Source organism: Zalophus californianus, chromosome 3 (genome assembly GCF_009762305.2).
Source record: "Zalophus californianus isolate mZalCal1 chromosome 3, mZalCal1.pri.v2, whole genome shotgun sequence".
Classification (NCBI taxonomy): domain Eukaryota; kingdom Metazoa; phylum Chordata; class Mammalia; order Carnivora; family Otariidae; genus Zalophus; species Zalophus californianus.
Genome location: NC_045597.1, coordinates 124,760,213 through 124,783,912, shown reverse-complemented (window position 1 = coordinate 124,783,912; position 23,700 = coordinate 124,760,213). Strand labels below are relative to the sequence as shown.

Sequence of the window (23,700 nt, the reverse complement as noted above, 5' to 3'; positions counted from 1 at the left end):
TGATCTACACACAAAGTTCAGCTAGCCAAAATATAGCTAATTTTAGGGCATGGACAAAAAAGTTGTTTTTTATCCTATCAACCCCATCCTGTAATGAAGTATTCCAAATTTATGCTTTTAGTGAATATAAAATCTTCTAGGAATAAAAAGAGAACCTTCTGGATTATGAGAAATCTCCACAGAGTTAACAAATTACTCTTAATTCCAATGTAATGGAAAAGGATTTTGATTTCTCTTTAATTGATGGTACCTGGGAATAAAGACTGAGGAGAGCCAGCCTACACTTTCCTCATTAATAAAAACAGCTTGCAGAGAGGGAGGATTTGGAAATAAAACTCATGTCCTCAGATTATCAGGGCAAAATTGTTAGAAGCATTTTCCAGACTAATTAATAAATCACAACTGTGAAAAGTCACCAGTAGTTACCCTGAGTTTACACATAGTACTACTTTTCTTCTAAAGAACTCAAAGACTCATAAATCAGAAAATAAACTCACAGGTAAAAAAATAAAAGAGATACAGATTTAAAGTAGGGTTTTAATGAGATGCTCTATTAGATCAACCCTTGGACAAATATAAAATGGGATTTTTTTTTAAGTTTTATTTATTTAAGTTATCTCTATACCCAGCGTGGGGCTCAAACTCAGGACCCTAAGATCGAGAGTCTCATGCTCTTCCAACTGAGTCAGCCAGGGGCCTCCCAGAATGGAATTTCAATACAAAGCCTAATTGTTTCAAGACTTACACAACACCCAGAATGTCTAGCATATCATTAGAACCAGTATGCTATTGACTGAAGCCCTTCATTCATTCATTCATTCATTCATTCATACATCAAACATTTCATGAGAACCTCCCTTGGACCGGGCCATGGTTTGTGACAACAAAAGAGGATAGAGTGACTGCCTTAAGAAGTCTCACAGAGCATTAACAGACTTGTAGACCAATAATTTGCCTAAAGAACAGGATGAGGGCATTTTAGACGTTGTGTTCTGGACAGACATCCCAAGGCAGAGTTTTGCTGAGGGGTCAGAGTTTTCATATCTGTCAATGTTTTTACTTTTTTCTACTCAACATCTTTGTTAGAAGGGGCAGAAAATTAATTGCCTATCGTAAAACTAGCTTTGATGCTAACAGTGTGATAATGCTGGACTAAGCCCTTCACTTTATAGCAGTGGAAACTGAGAGCCAAAGATGTTATGCAGCTATGACTATGAGAATAATAGGGAAGGTTTGCTGAGGGCTTATTAGGTGGCAGCTTGGGGTTAAGTATTTTACCTCGTTTTATCATTTAATCTCCATGTTATGGACCCAAAATAAACCCAAATAAAATAAAAAATGAAAATTGAACCAAATAAAATAAATTAAAATGAAATAAATAATGAAAGAACTCAAAATAAAGCAAGTAGGATTAGAACCAAGGCACTTTGAGTCTACAGCCTCAATCACTGAGTTGAGTTGCACTGGAACCTTGGCTGCTGTCGTGAAAGAGCATGCCAATTCCTAACTACTACACAACCAAAGAAGCAGCCTTGTAAACACAGTAACCAACTTTGAAAGTCAATGAGCAGTAAAAGCACAAAGCCTAAGGGTGGAGCAGAGCAGCCTCACAGCTGAAGAGATGAATACATAAAATTCTTAAAAATGGCAAAGTCCTTCAAAACCAGTGCACACTTCATCTCGGGTCCTTGACTGTTGCTGTTAATTTAGATGAATAGAGCAATTTTACAATGTGTGGACTTGAAAAAAGAGAGACATTTTGATTCTGCCTTACAGGCTGTTTAAGTTCTGAGTGGTAAGAACAGGCCACACAGCTAGGGCGCATAAGGCCATTGGCCAACAAACACATCCTCAACAGCTACTGTCTCTGGTACTCACCATCTACAGTTCCAGCCAAAGGAGAAAAAGGGGACACATGGTTTAACAGAGACTATAGGGTTTGTTATGCTGATGCAATTCAAACACACAGAAAAATAGAGTCATATAATGACACCCACATGCCTACTACCCACCTGTCTCAAATCTTAACATTTTGCCACCATATTTGCTTCAGATTTTTTAAAGAAATAAGACATTCCAGATACAGTTGCTTGCTGTGTACTTGTACAATACTAACCCTACCCCCCTCTTTTCTTCCATAGAAGTAACTGATGCCCAGAACTTAGTGTTTATCATGCCCATATTTGTTTTTTGTACCATTAAAAAATATATAGATCCATAAATAATCACATAATTTTGGCTTACAACTTTAATTTCATGCTGTACCTATTATTTCTGCAATTCGCTTTTTGACTCATTTTTATGTTTTGGGGGCCTGGGTTATGATGGTAAAATACACATAACATAAAATTTACCATTTTAACCATGTTTAAATATACAGGTCTGTGGCGTTCAGTACATTCACAGTGTGGTGCTCAATGTTATGTTTTTGAGGCTTATCCCTAGAGATACATGTACCTCTAGTGTACTCTGTTCCCCTGCCACACACAGTCCATCGAGTGTATGCACTGCAGTGTGCTCATTCTGCAGTTGACAACGTCAGATCGCTTCCAGTTGTGCAGTATGACAAAGGTTGGGACCATGCACATCCTTGCACACATGTTCTCTATTGACGATCCATGGCTGGAACTCAAGTCCTTGGCTCGCAGGAAATGGCATCTTCAAGTCTCCTAGGTGTGTCCAAACTGCTTTCTAAAGTGGCTGTATCAGTTATTCTCTTACCAGTGCTGTGGGAGTGTGACCAAAACCAGAAAACAAAAAAACACCACGCACTTGCAATTACTTTTTTTCTGATGACAAAATTAATCCATGTTATTTGCCCAAAAAAGAGCAAGGGGGAGGTGGATATAGAAAAGCACAAAGAAGAAAATGAAGATCACTCATAAACTCACCACTCAGACACAGCTAACCATTCTTGACATTTTAAAATAAGTCTTTTCTTTCTTTTGCATACATTTACATAGTTTAACATAATTGGCATCATACTGTACATATTAAGTATATTCAGATTTTTTGAATGAGTTTATACATTTACAGTCTTATAAAGGCATGAAAATTAAATTGCATTTAGTTATATGTCAAACAATCACTTTTGCTGACAAGAATCACATTAGATGAAATCAAGGTCATTCTACAGTATTCCAAATCTGTGGTTGCCATACTTATAGGGTACCTGCTTTAAAATAAAAACAAACTTGCTCCCAGGGATCTGGGTGGCTCAGTCGTTAAGCCTCCAGCTTCCAGCTCTTGGTTTTGGCTCAGGTCATGATCTCCTGGTCGTGGGATGGAGCCCTGCATTGGGCTCCAGCGCTCAGGAGAGTCTGCTTCAGATTCTTTCTCCCGCTCCCTCTCCCTCCCCTTCTGCCCCTCCCCTCTCTGAGGGCACTCTCTCTTTCGCAAATAAATGAATGAATAAATAAATAAATAAATAAATAAATAAATAAATAAATAAAAAATAAATAAAATCTTAAAAAAAAAAAAAACTTGTTCTCCTCCCACCAGCAGCCCCAGAACATCCATAATTACTATATTTTTACATTAACTACCAGGTTACTTTTTTACATATTCAAACGATACTTAGTTACTTTTTTATACATTCATGTAATAACCTTAATAGGACTAACAAATTATTTCTAGTATCCTTTTTCTAATCCCTGAAAGTGCCCTTTTGATGAGGACTCCAACATCTGTGAACAAACTGTTTCTTCAAAGGAGCCTCTCTCTACCACAAAGTGCTCAAAGCTGTGTAATTGCTCCACTCTATGCTTTCTCAGAGCCTCACAGAATTCAGGGATTCTTATTTAACTCAGTTACCCATTTATCCCCTGAAGGCTTTCCTACGGTAACAGTTGGCCACTCTGCCCATGCCTGTGAGGCTGGCCCAAATTACAGCAGTGATGCCTAAAGGAAGCTCATCTTGGCTCAGATCATCATACAGGAGTTTAACTACAACCAAGCATTCTTCACATGCATAGCCTTTTACAGAATACATAGGGCATCAAGGTGCAAGGGACAAGTTAAACTGACAGCCCCTAGGAATAGAAAAGCTTGGGAGTATTATCTATTTTAATTTTATGCCTAACGTCCTAAAAGAGCCAAAAATATGCTACAAGGGGTAACTATTAATTATAACATAGTTCAATATTTTGTTGCCCTTATGGTATTGAATCTTCAAAAAGTAGACAGGAAATTGTCAAAGGAGAACATTTTGTTGAGCTTGAACTGTTTGGGCACACTTTATTCACTTATTCAGAAATTCACATACTTTTTCTATAGGGTTGCCAGATTTAGCACATAAAAATACAAGGCATTCAATTTGAATTTCAAATAAACAAAAATAATTTTTTTAGTATTAGTATGTTCCATGTAATACTTGGGACACACTTATACTAAAAACTTTGAAAATATTACTAAAAAATGGAAAAGAATAGTATGTAACAATGGAAAAAATTAAAGAGGAGAGAGTGAGACTTACTTCTAAAGGATCTTCAGGGAAGACCCCTTTTAAGAGGTGATTATAGAGCAGCAACCTAAAGATTGCGTTTTCAAGAGGAGACGGCATGTGCAAAGGCCCTGAGGCAGCAAAGGACTCGGTTCTCAATGTGTTTGAGAAGTTGAAAAAAGGCTAGTCAGCCTGATGTGAGCTAGGATAGAAGAGGATGGAGTGGAAAAGGTAGGCTAAAACTGGATACCTCAGTCTTGAAGGCCTAGGGAAGTAAGCATGGTGTCATTCCATGAGCATCATGCATTCAAAACATCACTTTTTTTCTTCAGTAGAGAATAGATGTCACAAGTATCTGACGGACTGAGGACCCCTTATGAATTATGAGTGTACAGGTTTTTTTTTAAGATTTTATTTATTTTTTATTTATTTGAGAGAGAGTGAGAGAGCAAGAGAGAGCACGAGCACAGGGAGGAGCAGAGGGGGAGGGAGAAGGAATCTGAAACAGACTCCTCACTGAGTGCAGAGCCCAACGCAGGGCCCAATCTCATGACCCCAAGATCATGACCTGGGTCAAAACCAAGAGTGAGAGGCTTAACCCACTGAGCCACCCAGACACCTGTGGGTGCATATGTTTAAAAACAAAGCAACTTTATTTTCCAGATTGTCACAGCCCTTCCTGGAAGCATGCATTTGGCAACAAAAAGGGCGTAGACAGACTATTCTATACTGGACATTCTTAAACTTTGGAGCTCATTAAAATCACCTGGGAAGTTTTCTAAAAATTCCAATGCCCAGGCCACACCCTGATCTGATTAATTCACTATCTCTAAGGCTGAGACCCAGGCATCAGTGTTGTTTTTTTGTTTTGCTTTGTTTTGTTTTTTAAGCTCCTCTGGTATCTCGAATCACTCAGGGAACTTATTAAAACACCAACTCTGATTCAGGTATAGGATGGGGTCTGAGGTTTTACATTTTTTTTTTTTAAAGTTGGGTTATAATTGACATATAACATTACATTAGTTTCAGTTGTACAGCATAATGATTCAATATTTGTATACAATTCAAAATGATCACCATGATAAATTTAGTTAATATCCATCACCATACATACTTACAAGAATTTTTTCTTGTGATGAGAACTTTCAAGATTTACTGTCTTAGCACCCTTCAGATATGCAATACAGTATCATTAACCATAGTTCCCATGCTGTACATTATATCCCCATGATGTATTTATTTTATGACTAGAAGTTTTACTTTTGACTCCCCTTACGCATTTCATCTCCCCACCATCCCCTCTCTCCTCTGGAAACTATCAATGTGTTCTCTGTATCTCTGAGCTTGGCATTCTTATTTGTTGTTTTATTTTTATTTGATTGAATCATATGGTATTTGTCTTTCTCTGCCAGACTTATTTTTCTTAGCTTTTACTTAGCATAATGCCTTCCAGGTCTATCCATATTGCTGCAAAAGCAAGAGTTCTTTCTTTTTTATGGCCAAGTAATATTCCACTGTGTGTGTGTGTACCACATCTTCTTTATCTCTTCATCTATGGGTGGGCACTTAGGTTATTTCCATATCTTGGTTATTATAAATAATCCTGTAGTAAACATGGAGATGCATATATCTTTTTGAGTTAGTGTTTTCATTTTCTTTGAATAAACACTCAGAAGTGGAATTGCTGGAGTATATGGTAGAAATAAACGCACACACATATAGTCAATTAATCTATCACAAAGGAGGCAAAAATATACAATAGGGAAGGTCTCTTCAAGAAAGGATGTTGGGAAAACTGGCCAGCCACATGCAGAAGAATGAAATGACGCTACTGTCTTCCACTACACACAAAAATTAACTCATAATGGATTCAGGATTTAAATGTAAGACATGAAGCCATAAAACTACTAGAAGAAAACATAGGTGGTAAGCTCCCTGACATTGGTCTTGGCAGGGATTTTTTGGATCTGACTCCAAAAGCAAAGGCCACAAACAAAAGCAAAATTAAACAAGTGGAACTACATCAAACTAAAAAGCTTCTGCACAAAAAAGGAAATGATCAACAAAATGAAAAGGCAACCTACCGAATGAGAGAAAATATTTGCAAATCATATAACCAATAAGGGATTAATATCCAAAATACAGAGAGAATTCATACAAGTCAATAGCAAAACAAAACACCCTAAACGATCCAATTTTTTTAAAAATGGCCAGACGGCCTGAATAGACTTTTTTCCAAAGAAAACAGGCAGAGGGCCAACAGGCACACGCAAAGATGCTCAGCATCACTCATCATCAGAAAAAAGGAAATCAAAACCGCAGTGAGATATCACCTGACACCTGTTAGAATGGCTATCATCAAAAAGACAAGAAGTAACAAGTGTTGGTGGGGATATGGAGAGAAGGGAACCCTCCCGCACTGTTGGTGGGAATGTAAATTGATTCAGCCGCTATGGAAGACCACATGGAGAGTCCTCAAAAAATTAAAAATGAATTTTCGCCTTTCTCACAATTTTCCAGACGCTACTGCTGCTACTCGGCCCCCCACCACACTTGCAGTAGCAAGGGCTGATACCGCCTTCGCAGTCCTGGTGTATATACCCCCCGCTTTCTCTTTGTTGGTCCCCTTACTCGTGCTCCTGCTCGTCATCTTTCGAAGTTTTATTACCTGCCGTTTGGTCTGCAAAGCACATTAAGTTGCTACTGAACCCGACATCGCTTCCCGTTTTAAAAGAGCTCTCTAAAGCTTTGGGACTTGCATTTGCCAACAAAGCTCTGCAATTCCTCTCGAAAAGCCGGGTAATCTTATTAAGGGACGATCTGAAGTCTCCTCAGCAACAAATAGTCAGTGTAGGCTCTTTGTTCCCTAAGTCTCCGTTCTCCAATGCCTCTGTGTGCATTTGTTTGTCTCAAAATGGTCATGCACGGTGGGTCCATTCGTCTTCCCTTATCACTCTGTCACTGCCGCCGAGCACTCATTCAGCTGTGCGCTATAGCTCCTTGGCTGACAAGATAATTACATTCCAGGGCAGACTGGGAGAAAGACAGGTAGTGCTCAAAAGTTCCGAAGCCGACTACCTAGTCATTGCTGGTGCAGACTTCAAGATCAAGCACCTGATCTAATTAGCACACTCCCTTTGCCGCCTGCCTGACTGTGGAATGCTGACAATTGAAAGCCTGAAGGCAAAGCAGATATCATGCAACCCAGAGACAGACATTCATGCTACCTTGTGCCAGAAACAATTACATATTCTTTTTGGAATCTTGGGTGTCCTAGTAACACAGTCAAGCCTGGGGGTAAACTTTTGCATAATACTGGGAGCCCTGCATTTACTGATAATGAACATGAGAACCAGCAGAATAAAATCCCACAAGAATGAAAGACCTCACGGGAAGAAAGCCTTCTGATTGCCTTCAGAAGAAGAACTTATTTCAGCAAACCCAGCCCGCCCCTAGCTCTGGAAGAAGCACACCACTCAACAAAAGCAAGGCATCACCAGCAAAGAGCCGTTTTCCTTTGACCAGATAAATAGCACAATACAGTCCCCCGGGACAAAAAAAATTTTTTTGCTTCTATGCTTTTGCTCCTTGGTACATTTCTTTCAAGATGTAGCCTTTCCATTTGAAAGTGATTATAGCCACAATCTTTTTTCTTCCTTTCTTTTTGCTTCAGGTAAGAAAATATTCTATATACTCTAAACCACTATATATAAATACAAGGCATTATTATCTTAACTTCCTAATGAGCTTCACCCTTGATGGCAGTTGGCATTGGTACCAGTTCCTTGCACGGCCCAGCAAGGGCCTGGGGGAGCAGAGCGAGCACTAGCTTTGGAGTCAAGACCTGTTTCCACCACTTATTAACTCTGTGACCATGCAAGGTACTCATTTCTTCAACTAAAACTAAGGGTTTAAGTGTTAAACAAATCGAAAGAACTCTAGCAGAGTGTAGGGGGCTGAATTGTATCCCCACAAAAGATATGTTAAAGTCCTAATCCCTAGTGCCTCAGAATATGGCATTGTTTGGAAATAGGGCCTTGCAGATGTAATTAGTTAAGATGAGGTCATACTTGAGCAGGGTAGATCCTTAATCCAGCATGACTGGTATGCTTTTAAGAAGAGAAGAGACCCAGAGATGGAGACACAGAAAAGAGAATAATATGTGAGGATGGAGATAAAGACTTGAGTGATGCATCTCCATGCCCAGGACCACCAAGGACTACCAGCAACCACCAGAAGCTAGGAAGAGGTGAGGACAGAATCTCCTCTACAGGTTTCAGAAAGAGCGTGCCCGGTTGACACCTTGATCTCAGCCTTCCGGCCTCCAGAACTGTGAGACAACAAATTTCTGTTGGGTTAAGCCACCCCCAGCAGCCCTGTGGAACTAAGACATTCAGTTAACTTAGGCTTACTCGTAACATCTCTCAGGCTCACTGATGACATCACCAGACCTGAACAGCCATTGCCAGGCACTTACCGTCCATGTCCTGGCTAAGCAACCTGGTTCTAGAGCAGAGCAGAGCAGAACAGATGAATGCAGCTCTTTCTAGTCCAGATGACCTCGGGCAAGCAAACTAAATTCTCTGGGCCTCAATATCTTGGCAGTAAAACAGAGATAATAATGGTACCTGAACAAAAGAGTTTGTGGGACGAATGAAAGATGGTACCACCAGGTACCACAAATATTAGCTCTAGTTTGTCTTTCCCAGATGATGGTGGGCTACAGGTGAGTTCTAGGCACTTTTAGGCCTGTCTACATTGTGGGCTCATTGCACCAGAACAAAGAACTATCTGGAACTAAGGACCTAAAGAGCAAGGTGGTCCCCTCCCGAGCATTCCTGTCACTTCCCCAAGGCTGTCCCAATAACTAAGATGCTCCAGGAGCTTTGGGTTCCTGAGGATGCAGGTGTCAAGAGGCAGGAGGTTCATGGGGAGGCCAGGAGGCTTGTGAGGACCTCTCCATCCATTATGAGGCCCCCTGAATTGGTGAATGCAGCTCATGAATACTTGGTCCTGAGACCAGCTCCTGAGGATGGAGAGAGATACAGAAAAAGCAGGCTATGCTGTGAGTGCTGAGGAGTTTGCCAGTGTATAGCTCCCCTGGGTCCATCCCCAGGTAGAAGGGATCCAGGGAAGAACTGATTACTCCGTATGGCCAAACACCTGAAAGATCTAAGACCCTTTAAGAATTATCTGTACTTTCTCTAATTTAGGTGACATCTTGTTTACCAGAAGCACCCTCTTGACAAGAATGAATGCCTCTCTACACATTTGTTTGTCTCAGAGAAGTCACACATCGTGGGTTCAGCTCCGTAGTGCGATCATACCTAGGAGTGGGAAGGCAGAGCCATCGGCCGTGCTCATGTTCAACATTGGCAGCTACTGCCAGTTCTCCAAAGTAGTCGTCCCAGTGTAGACGCCCCCTGCAAGTACTTGAGAACATCATCAGTTCCTTGACAGTTTAGCCATTCTAGTGGGTGCACCCTGGCACCTCATAGTGGCTTTAATTTCTATTTCTCTAATGATTAATGATGCTGAACACTTTTGCCATAGTCTTTTGCCACTTGAATATCCTTTTTTTTTTTTTTTCCAGATGTCTTTTCCTTGTTGATATGTAGGAGTTGTTTAGATATTCTGGTGCCAAATCAGATGCATGTATTACAGATATTTTCTCCCACTCAAGGGCTCCTCTTCACTCTCTTAAAGGCGTCTTTTCAAAACAGAAATCCCTACTTTTAAGTCCTATTTATCAATCTTTTCCTTTATATAGATAGTGCTTTTGTGTCCTACCTAAGCCCTTTTTTTTATCCTTCGGGCAATGAAGTTATCTCCCCTAACTTCTATAGTAATAAAAGTCAGAACAGTGTTTTGTCTTTTAAGGGAGGGTAATGACTGGGAAGCAGTACAAGGGAGGATTTCAGGGAGCTGATTATGCTCTATTTTTTTTATCTTGGTGTGATTACACTTGCTTGTTTACTTTTTAAATATTCATTGAACTGTATACTTACTACTTGTACGCCCTGCATATGTGTTATACTGCCATTAAAGAAAAAAAGAGAGAAAATGGACAAATAGGAGCTACTATTGAAGATATACAAGGTAATGACTATACACACACACACACACACACACACATATATGGTGAGATATTAGAGAAAATATTTGTGGACATATTATATAACATCATAGGTTCTCAATCTATACAAGCCAAACTTTGACTAATGTATTTTAGCAAACAAAAAACATTTAGTAATACAGTTTAAGACCAGAAATACTGATGTTGATTAATAATATAATATTGAAAATAAACGGTCCCTCCATATTAATGAGGCTTCGCAGAAAGAGTTAAGCAAGCATAGAGCCTAAAGAGAAGCTGTAGGTTGGTTTTACAAATTCTTTGTTAAAATGCTGCTAGCAGCTATACGGCAAGTCAACCTCTCCGCCCTCTGATGAGGGGCGTGAGTAGCCTGGTCTGTATAAAATGGTGGCTACTGAGTCTCAGGTGGTGAAGAGTCTTTGAGACCATAGCAGAAATGTCACAACAATAGGACAGAAGGATCCAGGAGAGTAACCATCTAAGGCAGAAACCCAACCAAGATGTCCAGCAAGGATACAGTTAATACTGAACCATGGTGCAGAGCCTAAACCTGGAGATGAGTGAACCCAACAGGAAGTGCAGTCAAAGCAAGAATGCAGGTCACATCGGGCATGTCCCTTCTAGCACCAAAAGCAGCCAAATATCTGCCACGGTCCTTAGTCTGAGTCACTTTGAAGGAAACGCCCACCAGTAGTCTGTCCGTGGATAGCTGAGGTGGCTGGTGTGCCTCTGCAGGTTCCTCTGCCCTCAACCAAGCCGGAGGAGACACCTGACAGCTGGTTCTAACAGCCAGACACCAAGAGGCCCTGACTTTGGAGACATTCCCTGAGAGGAGCCCGGAGCACAGGTGTGAATCCAGGCACTTTCCTCTCTATCCTTTGTTGCCTGCCAACTAAATGACCCCCTGTCCTGTTCTTATCCTCCTTCCTTAACAGCAGGGAATTTCCAAGGAGGAAATGCAGACTGTTGGACAAATAAGAAATCTTTTTTGAGATGGGAGCATAGTGAGGAAATAAATAGGTTTTGGTGAAGGAAGTTAGGAAAACTAAGGCAATCAAAAAAAACCGACTTTGCGAACATGAGTGAGAAAAGCAACCGCGGGAACTCCTGGGTGGCATGGTGGCAGGAGAGGGAGAAAAATCCATAATTAGGATAATCCCTGGGCAGATAACAGGGAATTCAAGTCCAAGAAACTCAAGCCCAAGGAGTTGGCATTTCTAATCAGCTCATGAAGCATTGTGTCTTTAGAGTTCACCATTTCTAATATCCAAGAGTTATCTTTTACAGTCGCAGCGCTATAATTTATCACATCCAGGCATGCAAAATCATCCTTTTTCTAACATTAAATATGTTTAATCAGGACAATTTATAATAGCACATTAGGGTTTTAATGAAAGAAAGGCATTTGACACATGATATTTATAGTAATCATAATACTACAAGACTTAAAGCATAATTTTTTACAGTGTTAGGTCAGGAAGCCAAATTGTCCATGTTTTTAGTTAATTATTTGCAATGCTTTGGGGAGGAATCAGCATCCAGAAATTAATTAATAGTTTTCCTCTACACAATTGTCAGAGTTATCACAGAGTACTGTTCCTAGCTGCCAACTCCTTTATACCCTCGCTCTAGTAGCAATCAGCAAAGGCGATTAATGTTAAACCACTTGTCCTGATAGCCAAATGCCAAATGTCATACCACATGCAGGATCATAATTATGCTCTAGGAAGTAGATGTATTTAGCTGTGTTAACCAAGAATTAACCCAAAATTCCGAGGCCACTTGAGCTAGTGCTTATGGAAAGTACCCCTTATACCTTGGCCTTGGAGAAACCAGGACATTTTTCAAGGCTAGCAGTTTCATGCAAAGCTAAGAGCCATGAAATTCTTCTTCAAAAAGATCCAAACCTTTCTTCATCAAGCTTTAAAGTTTCCCTTTGCCTTCTCCTTTGGGACCAGTCAAATTTACACACATTCCAGCTCCACTTGAGTGAGATTCAAATTCTTATTTAAGTATTCGCTGTTAACCACGTGTCTCATGCTTCATGGCCCTTTTGACATGTGTTTATTTGAAAAGGTAAGTCAGTGAACCAGTGCCTTCCTCATATTTGACAAGTTCTACCTGACTTAGGGAAACAGAGTGGGCCCACCTTCCATAGGCGGTGATGTGGGGCACTGGGTAATGGGAGGAATGCTACTTGGATTACTGTCCGTGACCCCTTCAAAAATCAAATGCAGTGTCAAGGCAGGGTGACAACTGACACTTGTAAGAGTTCAGATTTCCATCAACTTCAAACTTAAACACAATCATAAACACTGAAATAAGTGGAATATTACAAAACCCAGCAATTAAAAGCAGCACCCATTTTTCCATATGAGAGTTGTAGAAACCTTGGACTTACCCCAGTTACCCACCTCTAGCAGATGCCTGCGACCTCCTAGAACATGTTTGTGTTCTAATGTCACCCTGGATTCATTTGTTCCTCTCCTTGGCTCCCCTTGACCTGATCTATTTATCTAGTATCACAATTATAATCAGTAATTACTATTAATTCTAACTTAGTTTTGTATATCTCCTAAGCTACTTAAATGTTCTTGGGAATAAGACAGAATATCATTATGTTCAAACCAGAGGAGGTACCCTAAATCCTTCACTCAAAACTTATTTCTCTTTCTACATGACATTTTAGTAAATTCAGTTATCTGATTTCATGACACAAAGCAACTCAGAAGACCACAGCTGACAAAAAAGAGTGATGGTCTCTTCTTGATATAGCACAGCATACTAAATCTGCTTAATAGGTGTTGAATGCAACAGTAAATGGATGAATGAGAAAATTGGTAGGTGAGTGATACTTTCCAGCTTAACAAGAAGATAGAAACTATTTAAAAACAAATAAAAGAAGCAAAAGCATAGCAGTTGGGGTCCACTTGGTATGAATGTGATCTACCCGTGGATTTTAGAAGTCTTTGATGATTATAGAGCTATAGTTAATATTGATGAGTATGACTGTTTCTTCAAGAAAACAATCCAAGTGTGCTTGGGAATCTTTATTTAAGAAGACAGAGGTATGTACCATACACTTAAGAAAACTTTTCAAAATAAGTTTTAAGACACAAAACTTAAGGTAAGGGTAATTTTCAGCAGTCTGGAAAATTCCCTTCTTTGCAATGCCTCATTCCCTGGTCATGCTTCATGCCTGGAATGTTGCTGAACTAACGTGAGTTCTCTGCAGGTGGGTGGGAACGACATCTTGGAAAAGGAGATAAGTGGAGAATGCAGATGGTTTAGAGATAGGTTCTGACTGACTCCATCGTGATGAGTGGAGATCAATTCTAATCAACCCCAGCACCATGGTGACATCCCTAAACGAGTGCTCATTACCACTAGGAAAGAGGATTAACGGCAAACATCCAAATAACTCACTCCTTTTCTCCACCAAGCAATTGACGATTGAGACCCCTGGGCTGAATGACTTGCAGAGCAACCTGGTGGCAGAGAGGGGCCAATGTGGGACCTGGGTTTCTGTAACCATTACAAAAAAGAAAAGATAGCTCCTGGTTAGTATGCTCAGAATTTTTTGGACAAAAGATGCTCTGCAAATGGAAGACGGTATATAAGTGCTATTATTATTATTTGAGACTTGAGTCCAGTTATGATATAAATCACAGCTCTAGAGTAAAGCAACCACACACACTTGATGTCCCCAGTGGCAACTCTGACCAGTCCACTTCCCACTTGGGCACAGGAAGGAGCCCCAGGCAGGGCCACGGTTTCAGGAGAAACACTGGTTTATTACCAGGATCCTATTTCCCCCAGCCAGTTAAATAGAAGTGATCTCAACCAACAGGCTGAAACCCACACTTAACTTTTCTTGATTACAGGGAGCAGATTGACTTATTCTTTTTTGTTTACAGAATTATGCAAAACTCATTCCTGGAGCTACAGTAGGGCTACTTCAGAAGGACTCCGGAAACATTCTCCAGCTGATCATCTCGGCTTATGAAGTATGATATTTTACAGTTGGCTTCTCGTTTTTGTTGTTGTTGTTTTTTTTTTTTTTTTTTTTTTTGCATTTTGGTGGTATTCAAAAACTAAGATGTGTTTTAGGCAGTTAAATGCACTAGGATTTGTTAGTGGAGAGAGTACTTATCCAAAGAAAATCTCTCTGCACTAATGCAGCCAAAATATCAATTTTGTTCTCCTTATTGGTAGATATTCTTCCTGAAAGGTGAGGCCCAAGGTAGAAAAATCATAACCTGATCATAAAGTTGAGGTTATTTTTATAATAATAACCAATAGTAAAATTTTAATTCTATTGAACAGGCTCCATGAGCCCTACAATTAAGCTCCCCTCTTCTCTGCCTGAAAAAAAATAAGTTTAAAATACCAATGAGTAACAGAAGGGGTGCCTGGGTGGCTTAGTCATTAAGCGTCTGCCTTCGGCTCAGGTCATGATCCAGGGTCTTGGGATCGAGCCCGGCATCGGGCTGCCTGTTCTGCGGGAAGCCTGCTTCTCCCTCTCCCACTCCCCCTGCTTGTGTTCCCTCTCTTACTGTGTCTCTCTCTGTCAAATAAATAAATAAATAAATCCTAAAAAAATAAAATAAAATACCAGTGAGTAACAGAACTATGTGGAGAACTAACTCCACAAGCTTAATAAGACTACTTCATAACTCAAAGAGAAAAAAGACACCAAAGCATATCAGGAGCACCTCTTTGTAGATTCTCTGCTTTTGAGAACCAAGGAATTTTTCATTTTTATGGATATATACATATATAGAAAGACATATATATATATATATATATATATATATATATATATACACATAGACATAATTTTTTTTTGCCTTGATTTTGTAAATTAGTACCAGAGGACAGCATTCCTCCCCTAAAATAAAATACATAGCTATAGGGTTGCTATGTTCTCTTGCTTTGTCCCCATTTCATAACTTAATCAATGGTAGATGGCCAGTTACCAATTCTTTTTTTATTTTGTTTCCTAAGTTCCATTTTCCTTTTTTGCCTTAACTTACAAAGAAAAAATACATACACGCACGCATATGCACACGCACAAAGATGAAAATGAAGCTCTAAATTAGGACAGGAATGAAAAAAGTAAATTTTTATAAAGCAGTAAAGCCCTAATAGTTATTCTAAGCAGCAGTCACACAGTGACAAATAAATAAAATTCTAATTTTGGATGTTTTAAAATTACAAATAAATGACTTATATGCACTATATGCTTACTAAGCAGATACTGAGCCAGTGGTCCTTAACTAAACATTTCAGAATCATCTGGGAAGCTTTTAAAAATAGGTGTATCCAGATTCCTCTCAGACATCTTAGGAGAAACTTTAAGGGAAGGAAGAGCTACACATTTTGAAAAAATACTCCCCAGTGATTTTGACAACACCCCACCAGTTTTGAAATTCACTTTAAGGGGGAAAAGCAAGGTGTTTCTTCTCAAATACATTTCCTCAGGGAATAAAATAACAGATGTGTCCATTAAAACTATAGGATGAGGGTTTTTTTTTGAACTTATATCCTCAGAAACTTCAGTTTTCTTAGCTCACATCAAAAAATAACTAACACATTATCTCATGCTTGAAATTCTTCCAGACAGGAAAGCTTGTCAACAAAATACTTTAAAAACCATCCTCCCTCTTATGCGGTAATTAAAGTTTTAATGTGTAGAATCAGATAAAATCACACAGCAATCCTCCACTGCATTAGAAAACACTCAATTTTCTTTAACCCAGCACTCTCAGAAGCGTTGGGCACTAACATCTTCAAAGGAATTCAGCAAATTAGAAAACTGTAAACGTCAAAAACATTTCTCCCTCTTGTTTGACCAGCCCCTTCCATGCTCCTGCTTACTCTGTCAGGATTTCTGTCTCACTTTGTGGTCCCAAATCACCCACATAACTTATGAGGTGGTAGAATCAAGGCATCAAACATTTGAAGTGAATCTCATGTCCTTATTTTACTGTCCAAAAATATAAAGAAGTGTCTCTTATTCTTATACTATATAATCTTGCTCTGGAGTTATTATTATAATATCATGATTCACTGAAGGAAGTGTGTAATAGATCTTGGCACTAGTTCAAATTATTTTTCTATTCAGTTATTTTTAAATGTATTCTAAAAGGACTTTAAAAGTATGGGGATCCAGGGGCACCTGGGAGGCTCAGTCAGTTAAGTGACCAACTCTTGTTCTCAGCTCAAGTCATGATCTTGGGGTTGTGAGATCAAACCCCATGTCTGGCTCCACACTGGGTGAGGAGGCTGCTTGGGATTCTCTCTCTCCCTCTGCCCCACCCCTCTATAAAATAAAATAGGGGCATCTGGGTGGCTCAGTTGGTTAAGCGACTGACTTCGGCTCAGGTCATGAGCCCAGGGTCCTGGGATGGAGCCCCTCATTGGGCTCTCCGCTCCTCCAGGAGCCTGCTTCTCCTTCTCCCTTTGCCTGCCACTTCCCCTGCTTGTGCTCTCTCTCTCTCTCTCTGTCAAATAAATAAATAAAATCTTAAAAAAAAATAAAAAATAATTAAAAAATTAAAGATAAAATAAAAAGTAAAATATGGGAATCCATTGACTGGGTTTCTTTCTAGTCTATAAAAAGAAAAGAAAAAGAATAGATTGAGAGAAAATACTTCTGACTAACTTCTGGTGGGGCAGAGGCAGATAATTTGTGTCTATAATTATGACACTGAACTTCAGTTCAGTGTCATATTGACATAAAAACCCTTAAATACCAGATGTGTATTCGTTTGACCATTATTCACTAATTTTCTTCCTTCCTTAAACATGTAATAAAAGCTACTGAAATATCAGTGCTCCCAAGGATACACTCCCCTCTTAACATTTAAGCTCCAGAAGGCAAGTGACGTGGTTTGTTTTGTTTTGCCTGGTTCATAGTAGATGCTCAGTATAAATGAGTGAATGATTTGATGAAATATACAAAAAGCATTTATGCTCTTTCTTAGGGAAATTCACATTAAAATATTCCTGGCAAAATCTACAATATGATATTCCAATTTATCAATGCTGAGATTTCCCTTATTATGGTCAGATTATGTCACCCACTCTTCCGAATTTCAAATCTACAGTCTTGGGGTCATAGCCTTCATTTCTCCTTTACTCCTGACTCACCAAGCCACCGTCTCTAACACTACTCCTGCTTTACCTCCTGATGATTTCAGTTTCAGTGTACATATATTCCTTCCTGTACCCTGGCCTCTGTTTCTTGAACTCTGTTTCTAAAATGATCTTGTCCCCCTCTTTTGTCATACCTTAAACTTTGTCATTGCTGATAGACTCCTCTATAATCTCAGCTTCATGCAACCCATTCCCTCTCACCACTTCCTTCCTTTCCAGCTCACTCCTGCTAGTTTCCCTAGTATTTCTTCCAACCCATTAGGATCTCCAATTAGTTGACCCTACCCTCTCTCTCTCTCTCTCTCTCTTTTTTTATTCAAGTGACTCTATCTTCTCTTTTCAGTTCCTCATCCCCTTGATGTCCTCTTGGGCCTGGGCTCCTGGCTTAAATTCAACCATTAGGATCATTCTGGAGACACACACCTCACCTCCCATGCCCCTTACGGCTCCACTGAGGTTGCTTGGCCAATCCTGGTCCTGGTTAATCCCAACTGTCAATTCACCCTGCACAGCTGAACAGGAAAGGGAAAAACATACAATTGTGCTAACCAGTCTCACTTTAAATTCATAATCATGGACCTCAGGAGGGCCCTCAATGCTGCCCAGCAACCATGCTATATATACTTCTTTAGGAGACATCAAAGTACAGATGTCTAGGAGTCGGGTGATATATTAGTTGGCAATTTAGAAGGGTAACCTGAACTCTCCTAAACATAATTCACCAATAGTTTTCTCCTTCTAAATGGTAATCCTATCTTTCATATTGCTGGGGCCAAAAAGCTTATAATGATCTTTGACTCTCCTCTTTCTCTTATCCTGAACATTTAGTCCATCAGAAAATCTTGCTGGCTCTACCTTCAAAATTATTTAGAATTTGACCCAGAACCACTGCCTTCATCCTGATAGGAGCCACCACCTTCACTCACCTGAATGCAAAAGCCTCCTAAATGCTATTTCTCATTTCCACCTTTGGTTTCCTACATTCTGTTTTCAAAAAAAAAAAAAAACAACTAGAATTTTCCTTTAAAAATATTGTCAGGTCATAACACTCTTCTATAGATAACCTTAATTGTTTTCTCCTTTTACATAGAGTAAATGCCACATTCTTTAAAACCACCTACTAGGACCCTACCAGATTTGTTCTCCTCCACCCCATTACCTCTGTGACTTCCCCTCCTATTACTCCATCAGAGAGTTAATCCAGTACAGCAACTCTGGCCTCCTTGCTATTCTGTTCCCAGAGCAAGCCAGACACACTCCTGCCTCAGGGCCTTTGCACTGACTGTACCCCTTTCCTGGAACACTCTTTTGACAGATATCTACATGCTATCTGATTCCTCACCTCTTTGAAATATCACCTTACTGAATCCTACTCTAACTACCTTTTGAAAAATTACAGACTACACCCCCTACCCACACTCTCTTAATCTTCATTATCCTACCCTAATGTTTTGCATAGCACTTATCACCTTCTAGCATGCTACATAATTTTCTTATGTATTATGTTGTTTCCTCTCTGACTTCCCACACTGGAATATAAACTACAAAAGTCAGCTAGTTTAGTGGGTTTTGCTTCCCAAGCCCCTAGAACAGTGTCTGGCACATCATGGACAGTCAATAAATATTTTCTGGATGAATAAACTTATCACATAACTAGTTGAAATGAAACAGATTTAAAGAGTAAATTTTAATACATTATAGAAATAATCTTTGTGACTGAGAAATGACACTCCAATTGCTGATGAAGACCGTATTCTGAAAAATCAGCCTTATGTCCATCTTCTGAAGGAGTGACGATATGGGGCAAATATAAAAGTAGGGAAGAAGAATGACTTAGAATTTACAGTCAGCAACTTAGAATTTGGAGGAAGACAGGGTCATCTTACCAGGCAGTTGGAAAAATTATACTTAAGGAAAATTTGAGGTTGAATATGCTTTTAAAATTCCAGGAGTATAGGGACTCAAATCTTCTTAGATGAGCTGAAGTATTACTTAACTCATAATGTTTTACAATTTATTTTTATTCTGTTTTATTGCTTTTATTTTCATAGTTTTGTTTTGTCCTCCAAATGTAGATTTTTATTTTGCAAAAGAAAGAGGAACAGAGAAAGTGTACATGATAACACTAGATTTCCCCATAACAAATAGCTCTTTCTTCCTCCTTCCCTGACATTCTTCCCCCTGGAAAACTTTGTCTTTATCTCCACTCTGTCATAATCTATATGTTTCACATCTAGTCTTTCTCTCTTCAATCTACGTCATCACATTTACCAACCCCCCCGGGTCCTGATCCTCGTACCTCAGGCTGGAGTGAATACAACATCCCAGCTTTCTTGACTCCAGTCTCCCGGCCCCCTCCCCTGTAAGTCTGACAGACCGTAAGTCTGTCCTGCACACACCTCCCAGACAACTTCCCTGCAGCTATACTTTCAGCGGATTGGGCCCCTGCTTTAAAGCTATAAGGAATATTTCCCACAGGTCTTAAGTCATCTCTCTAAACCTCAAGGCTCTTTGCTGTCTGGTATCTCCCAGGACAGCAGGAGTCTGGGCTGGGTCTGAGCCCCATTTGTCCCCATTCTATATGCTCTTGGCACTGATCTTTCTCTCTCCTGGTCCCCTCCCCTGAGACACAGTTGTCATTCTGTCCACACATCCACATCCGACATAGCCATTAAGGACTTCTAATACTTCAGCCTTCACTGACCACTCTTTTCTGAACTGTCCCAAACCTGCATCTATAGGACACTATTTTTTTAAACTTAATGGCACTTTGATTGACTTGCATGTTAACTGCTTTACTTGGTTCCATCTTGGGGGTTTTTTTTTCCAGCAAAATGATAATCATCTTGAGGGCAGAAATCCTATCTTACACTCATTCCCCAGACCTGACTCTACATTAAATGTACAATAGGTACATAATAAATTCCAATAGTGATTTCGAGGAACAGTTTCTCCCACATTTAACATCTCTAAAATTGGGATATGTTTTGTGATTAATGGTGTCTTATAAATGCTGGATAGAAGTCACAATGTAGTATTCATTGCCTGCAAAAATATAAAATCGGCCCTAACTGTGTATGTTGTTGTCACCTCAATTTGTTAAGTACACTACTGGTGTTATAGGTGTTGAGCGTAATTGCCATTTTTATTTTTTTTTTTATTTTTTTATTTTTTTTTTTAAATATTTTTTTAAAGATTTTATTTATTTATTTGAGAGAGAGAATGAGATAGAGAGAGAGCATGAGAGGGGAGAGGGTCAGAGGGAGAAGCAGACTCCCCGCTGAGCAGGGAGCCCGATGCGGGACTCGATCCCGGGACTCCAGGATCATGACCTGAGCCGAAGGCAGTCGCTTAACTAACTGAGCCACCCAGGCGCCCGCCATTTTTAAATATTTTCTTAAAGTTTGCACTATGATTTGATATTGAAATGAAATATTGTTGTATATGCAGCAATGTACCAAAACAGGGTATAAATTTGATATCAATGAAGCAAATACTCATTGTTGAAGGAATGACTGTGATTCGATATTCCTCGCAAAGCAACAACCAGCTGCTTTATGGGGCCTAAGAAATGATGATACTTACAAGTAAAGGAAGCTGTTGTTATGTTGTGTTACTGAGACACAAGCAAAAAAATGCCTTTTAGATGCCAAGCAGTGCTACTCAGGGCTGGAGAATTTGCCACATCCCTCAGAATGGATAAAATAATTTTCAAAGCCATGATAGACTAATAGGATTGCTTGATATGTTGCACAGAATGATCATGAGATATTTTGTCATAATGTCATTGTCATAAAATAATTGTGTGTTTTATAATTGATAGCCTCTTAGACTCAATAAAAGGTGACATGTATATGTGCACGTATGTGTGCATGCATGTGTGTGCGTGCGTGTACGTGTGTGTGCGTGTGTACGTGTGTGCGCGCGTGCGTGTATGTGTGTGTGCACGCATGTGTGTGTGTCTTGCTGGCTTTCTTGCTTGGTTGATGGTATAGTGAATTTCTTTTAGACTCAATTTCATTTTGTTCATTTGTAGTTTAATGAACAGGATTCACAGATTCTTCTGGTTGTATTTTTTGGTTGTGTTTTTAACTCTTTCTGTCCTAACTAAAGGAACTGCGGTCGGAGGTGGAACTGGAAGTGTTAGGAGACACAGAAGGACTCAACCTATCTTTCACGGCTATCTGTAACAACAGGGCCCCCTTCCCACACCAGAAGAAATGCTCTCACATGAAGGTGGGAGACACAGTAAGTATAGGGTCAACAGATTGTCTGAAAAAATATTCAGGTAAGTCAGAAGTTCCCTTGTTGCATTGAAGCTGGATTTTTCCTTTCAAGAATTTCAAAAACAATTTTTAAAAATTCCCTAATAAGTGCTTTTGGCAAAGCTGATCCCCATGCACCTTGGTTTCCTGCTATGCATTTCGGTGGATGGAAGATAATTAGTATTTTCTTTTCCAGGCTTCATTTAATGTGACTGTGAGTATACCAAACTGTGAGAGAAGAAGCAGGCATATTACCATAAAGCCTGTGGGGCTGGGGGACGCCCTAGAAATACTTGTCCGTCCGGAATGCAGCTGTGCTTGTCAGAAAGAGGTGCAAGTGAACAGCTCCAAATGCCACAACGGGAACGGTTCCTTCCAGTGTGGGGTGTGTGCCTGCAACCCCGGCCACATGGGTCCTCGCTGCGAGTGTGGGGAGGACACACTGAGCACAGACTCCTGCAAGGAGGCCCCAGATCACCCCTCGTGCAGTGGGAGAGGCGACTGCTACTGTGGGCAGTGCATCTGCCACTTGTCTCCCTATGGAAACATTTATGGGCCTTACTGCCAATGCGACAACTTCTCCTGCGTGAGGCACAAAGGGCTGCTCTGCGGAGGTAGGCGTTGTCTAAATCCACCCCACACCACAACTGGGCAAGCATCAAGAAGGGGCTTTGCATCCTTTGCACCTTCCACAGTTTTCTGGGCAGAGTAGGCGCTCCATAAATAGTTGCTGATCGAGGGAGCGGGTTAATCTCTAGAGCTAAGGTAACTGGTCTTCGCTGGCATTTTCTCTGGCTCTTATATTCTCTTGGGGTGAGATCTCTGCCAATTCAACTTACATCTCTATTGTTATTTCCCTCAGAGTTCAGTAGGCAAGAAATGGAAATGCCTTCTCTTTGGTTATCACCCAGACTCCACAAACTTGCATGTAATCTGAACTCCATTATCTTCCAGACTTTTCTCGATCAGGCTCTTGGGTATCCTACCCAACTCTTAAATGCCTATTACTTTGGAAAAATAAAAAGCGAGGCTTCTTAAGGAGCGTATTACCAAGAACAAGGAACTCGGAAATACTAAATGAACTTTCAGGGCCTTCATTCATTCCACAGATATTTATTAAACACCTATTATGTGACAGATACTAGATTAGGCACCGGGTATAATAAAGATGAATAAGAACATATGAAGGCTATGGAAAAGGTAAAAAATGAAACATTGCCTGGAATTTTTTTAAGATCAAGAACATGTTTAAATAGCAGAAAAAGATATGTTTTAAAATCCTTTGCATATGGAGAATCACTGTAGTTTAAGAATATATTGCATATACTTTGACTATTATAAAAATCATTCTGATCTATATATCCATATAGTTAAGTATAATCTATCTGCATAAGAATTGCAAATGTGTTCATGTTCTTTAAAATGATATAAATTGGTGTTACAACAGGAGTATTAACTAACTGCTGAATTTAAGCTCCCAATGTCTCCCCTTTTCAGTATGTGAGCAGGCAGCTTTTCAAAACAGAAAGCCATTATCTTTAGAGAAAACTAAGAAAGTTATGTTTTCAAACCACAGTGTCAGGAACATATAAAAGAGACTGGTTTTCAGGAAAAAAAAGGCCTGAGAAGAGAAGCCTCAAAGAATTCCGAGCTCTTTGAAAACCCTGTGATGCCCTTAGAAGCGTACCTCCATTTCATTTCTTTGCGGCGGCTCTTGCTACCAACATGTTCCTCTG

General features: G+C 39.8%; 1 protein-coding gene across 6 annotated transcripts in view; it reads left to right on the top strand.

Moving 5' to 3' along the window:
- The window catches only part of ITGB6 (integrin subunit beta 6), a 128,859-nt gene that overhangs the window by 78,950 nt on the left and 26,209 nt on the right, over positions 1-23,700 (top strand). For all 6 annotated transcript variants that reach the window (XM_027590925.2, XM_027590923.2, XM_027590922.2 and 3 more), the window contains 3 exons: positions 14,456-14,545; positions 21,813-21,947; positions 22,161-22,578. In XM_027590925.2, coding sequence (XP_027446726.1) covers positions 14,456-14,545; positions 21,813-21,947; positions 22,161-22,578 — 643 coding nt within the window. The remainder of the gene's footprint in view (positions 1-14,455; positions 14,546-21,812; positions 21,948-22,160; positions 22,579-23,700) is intronic.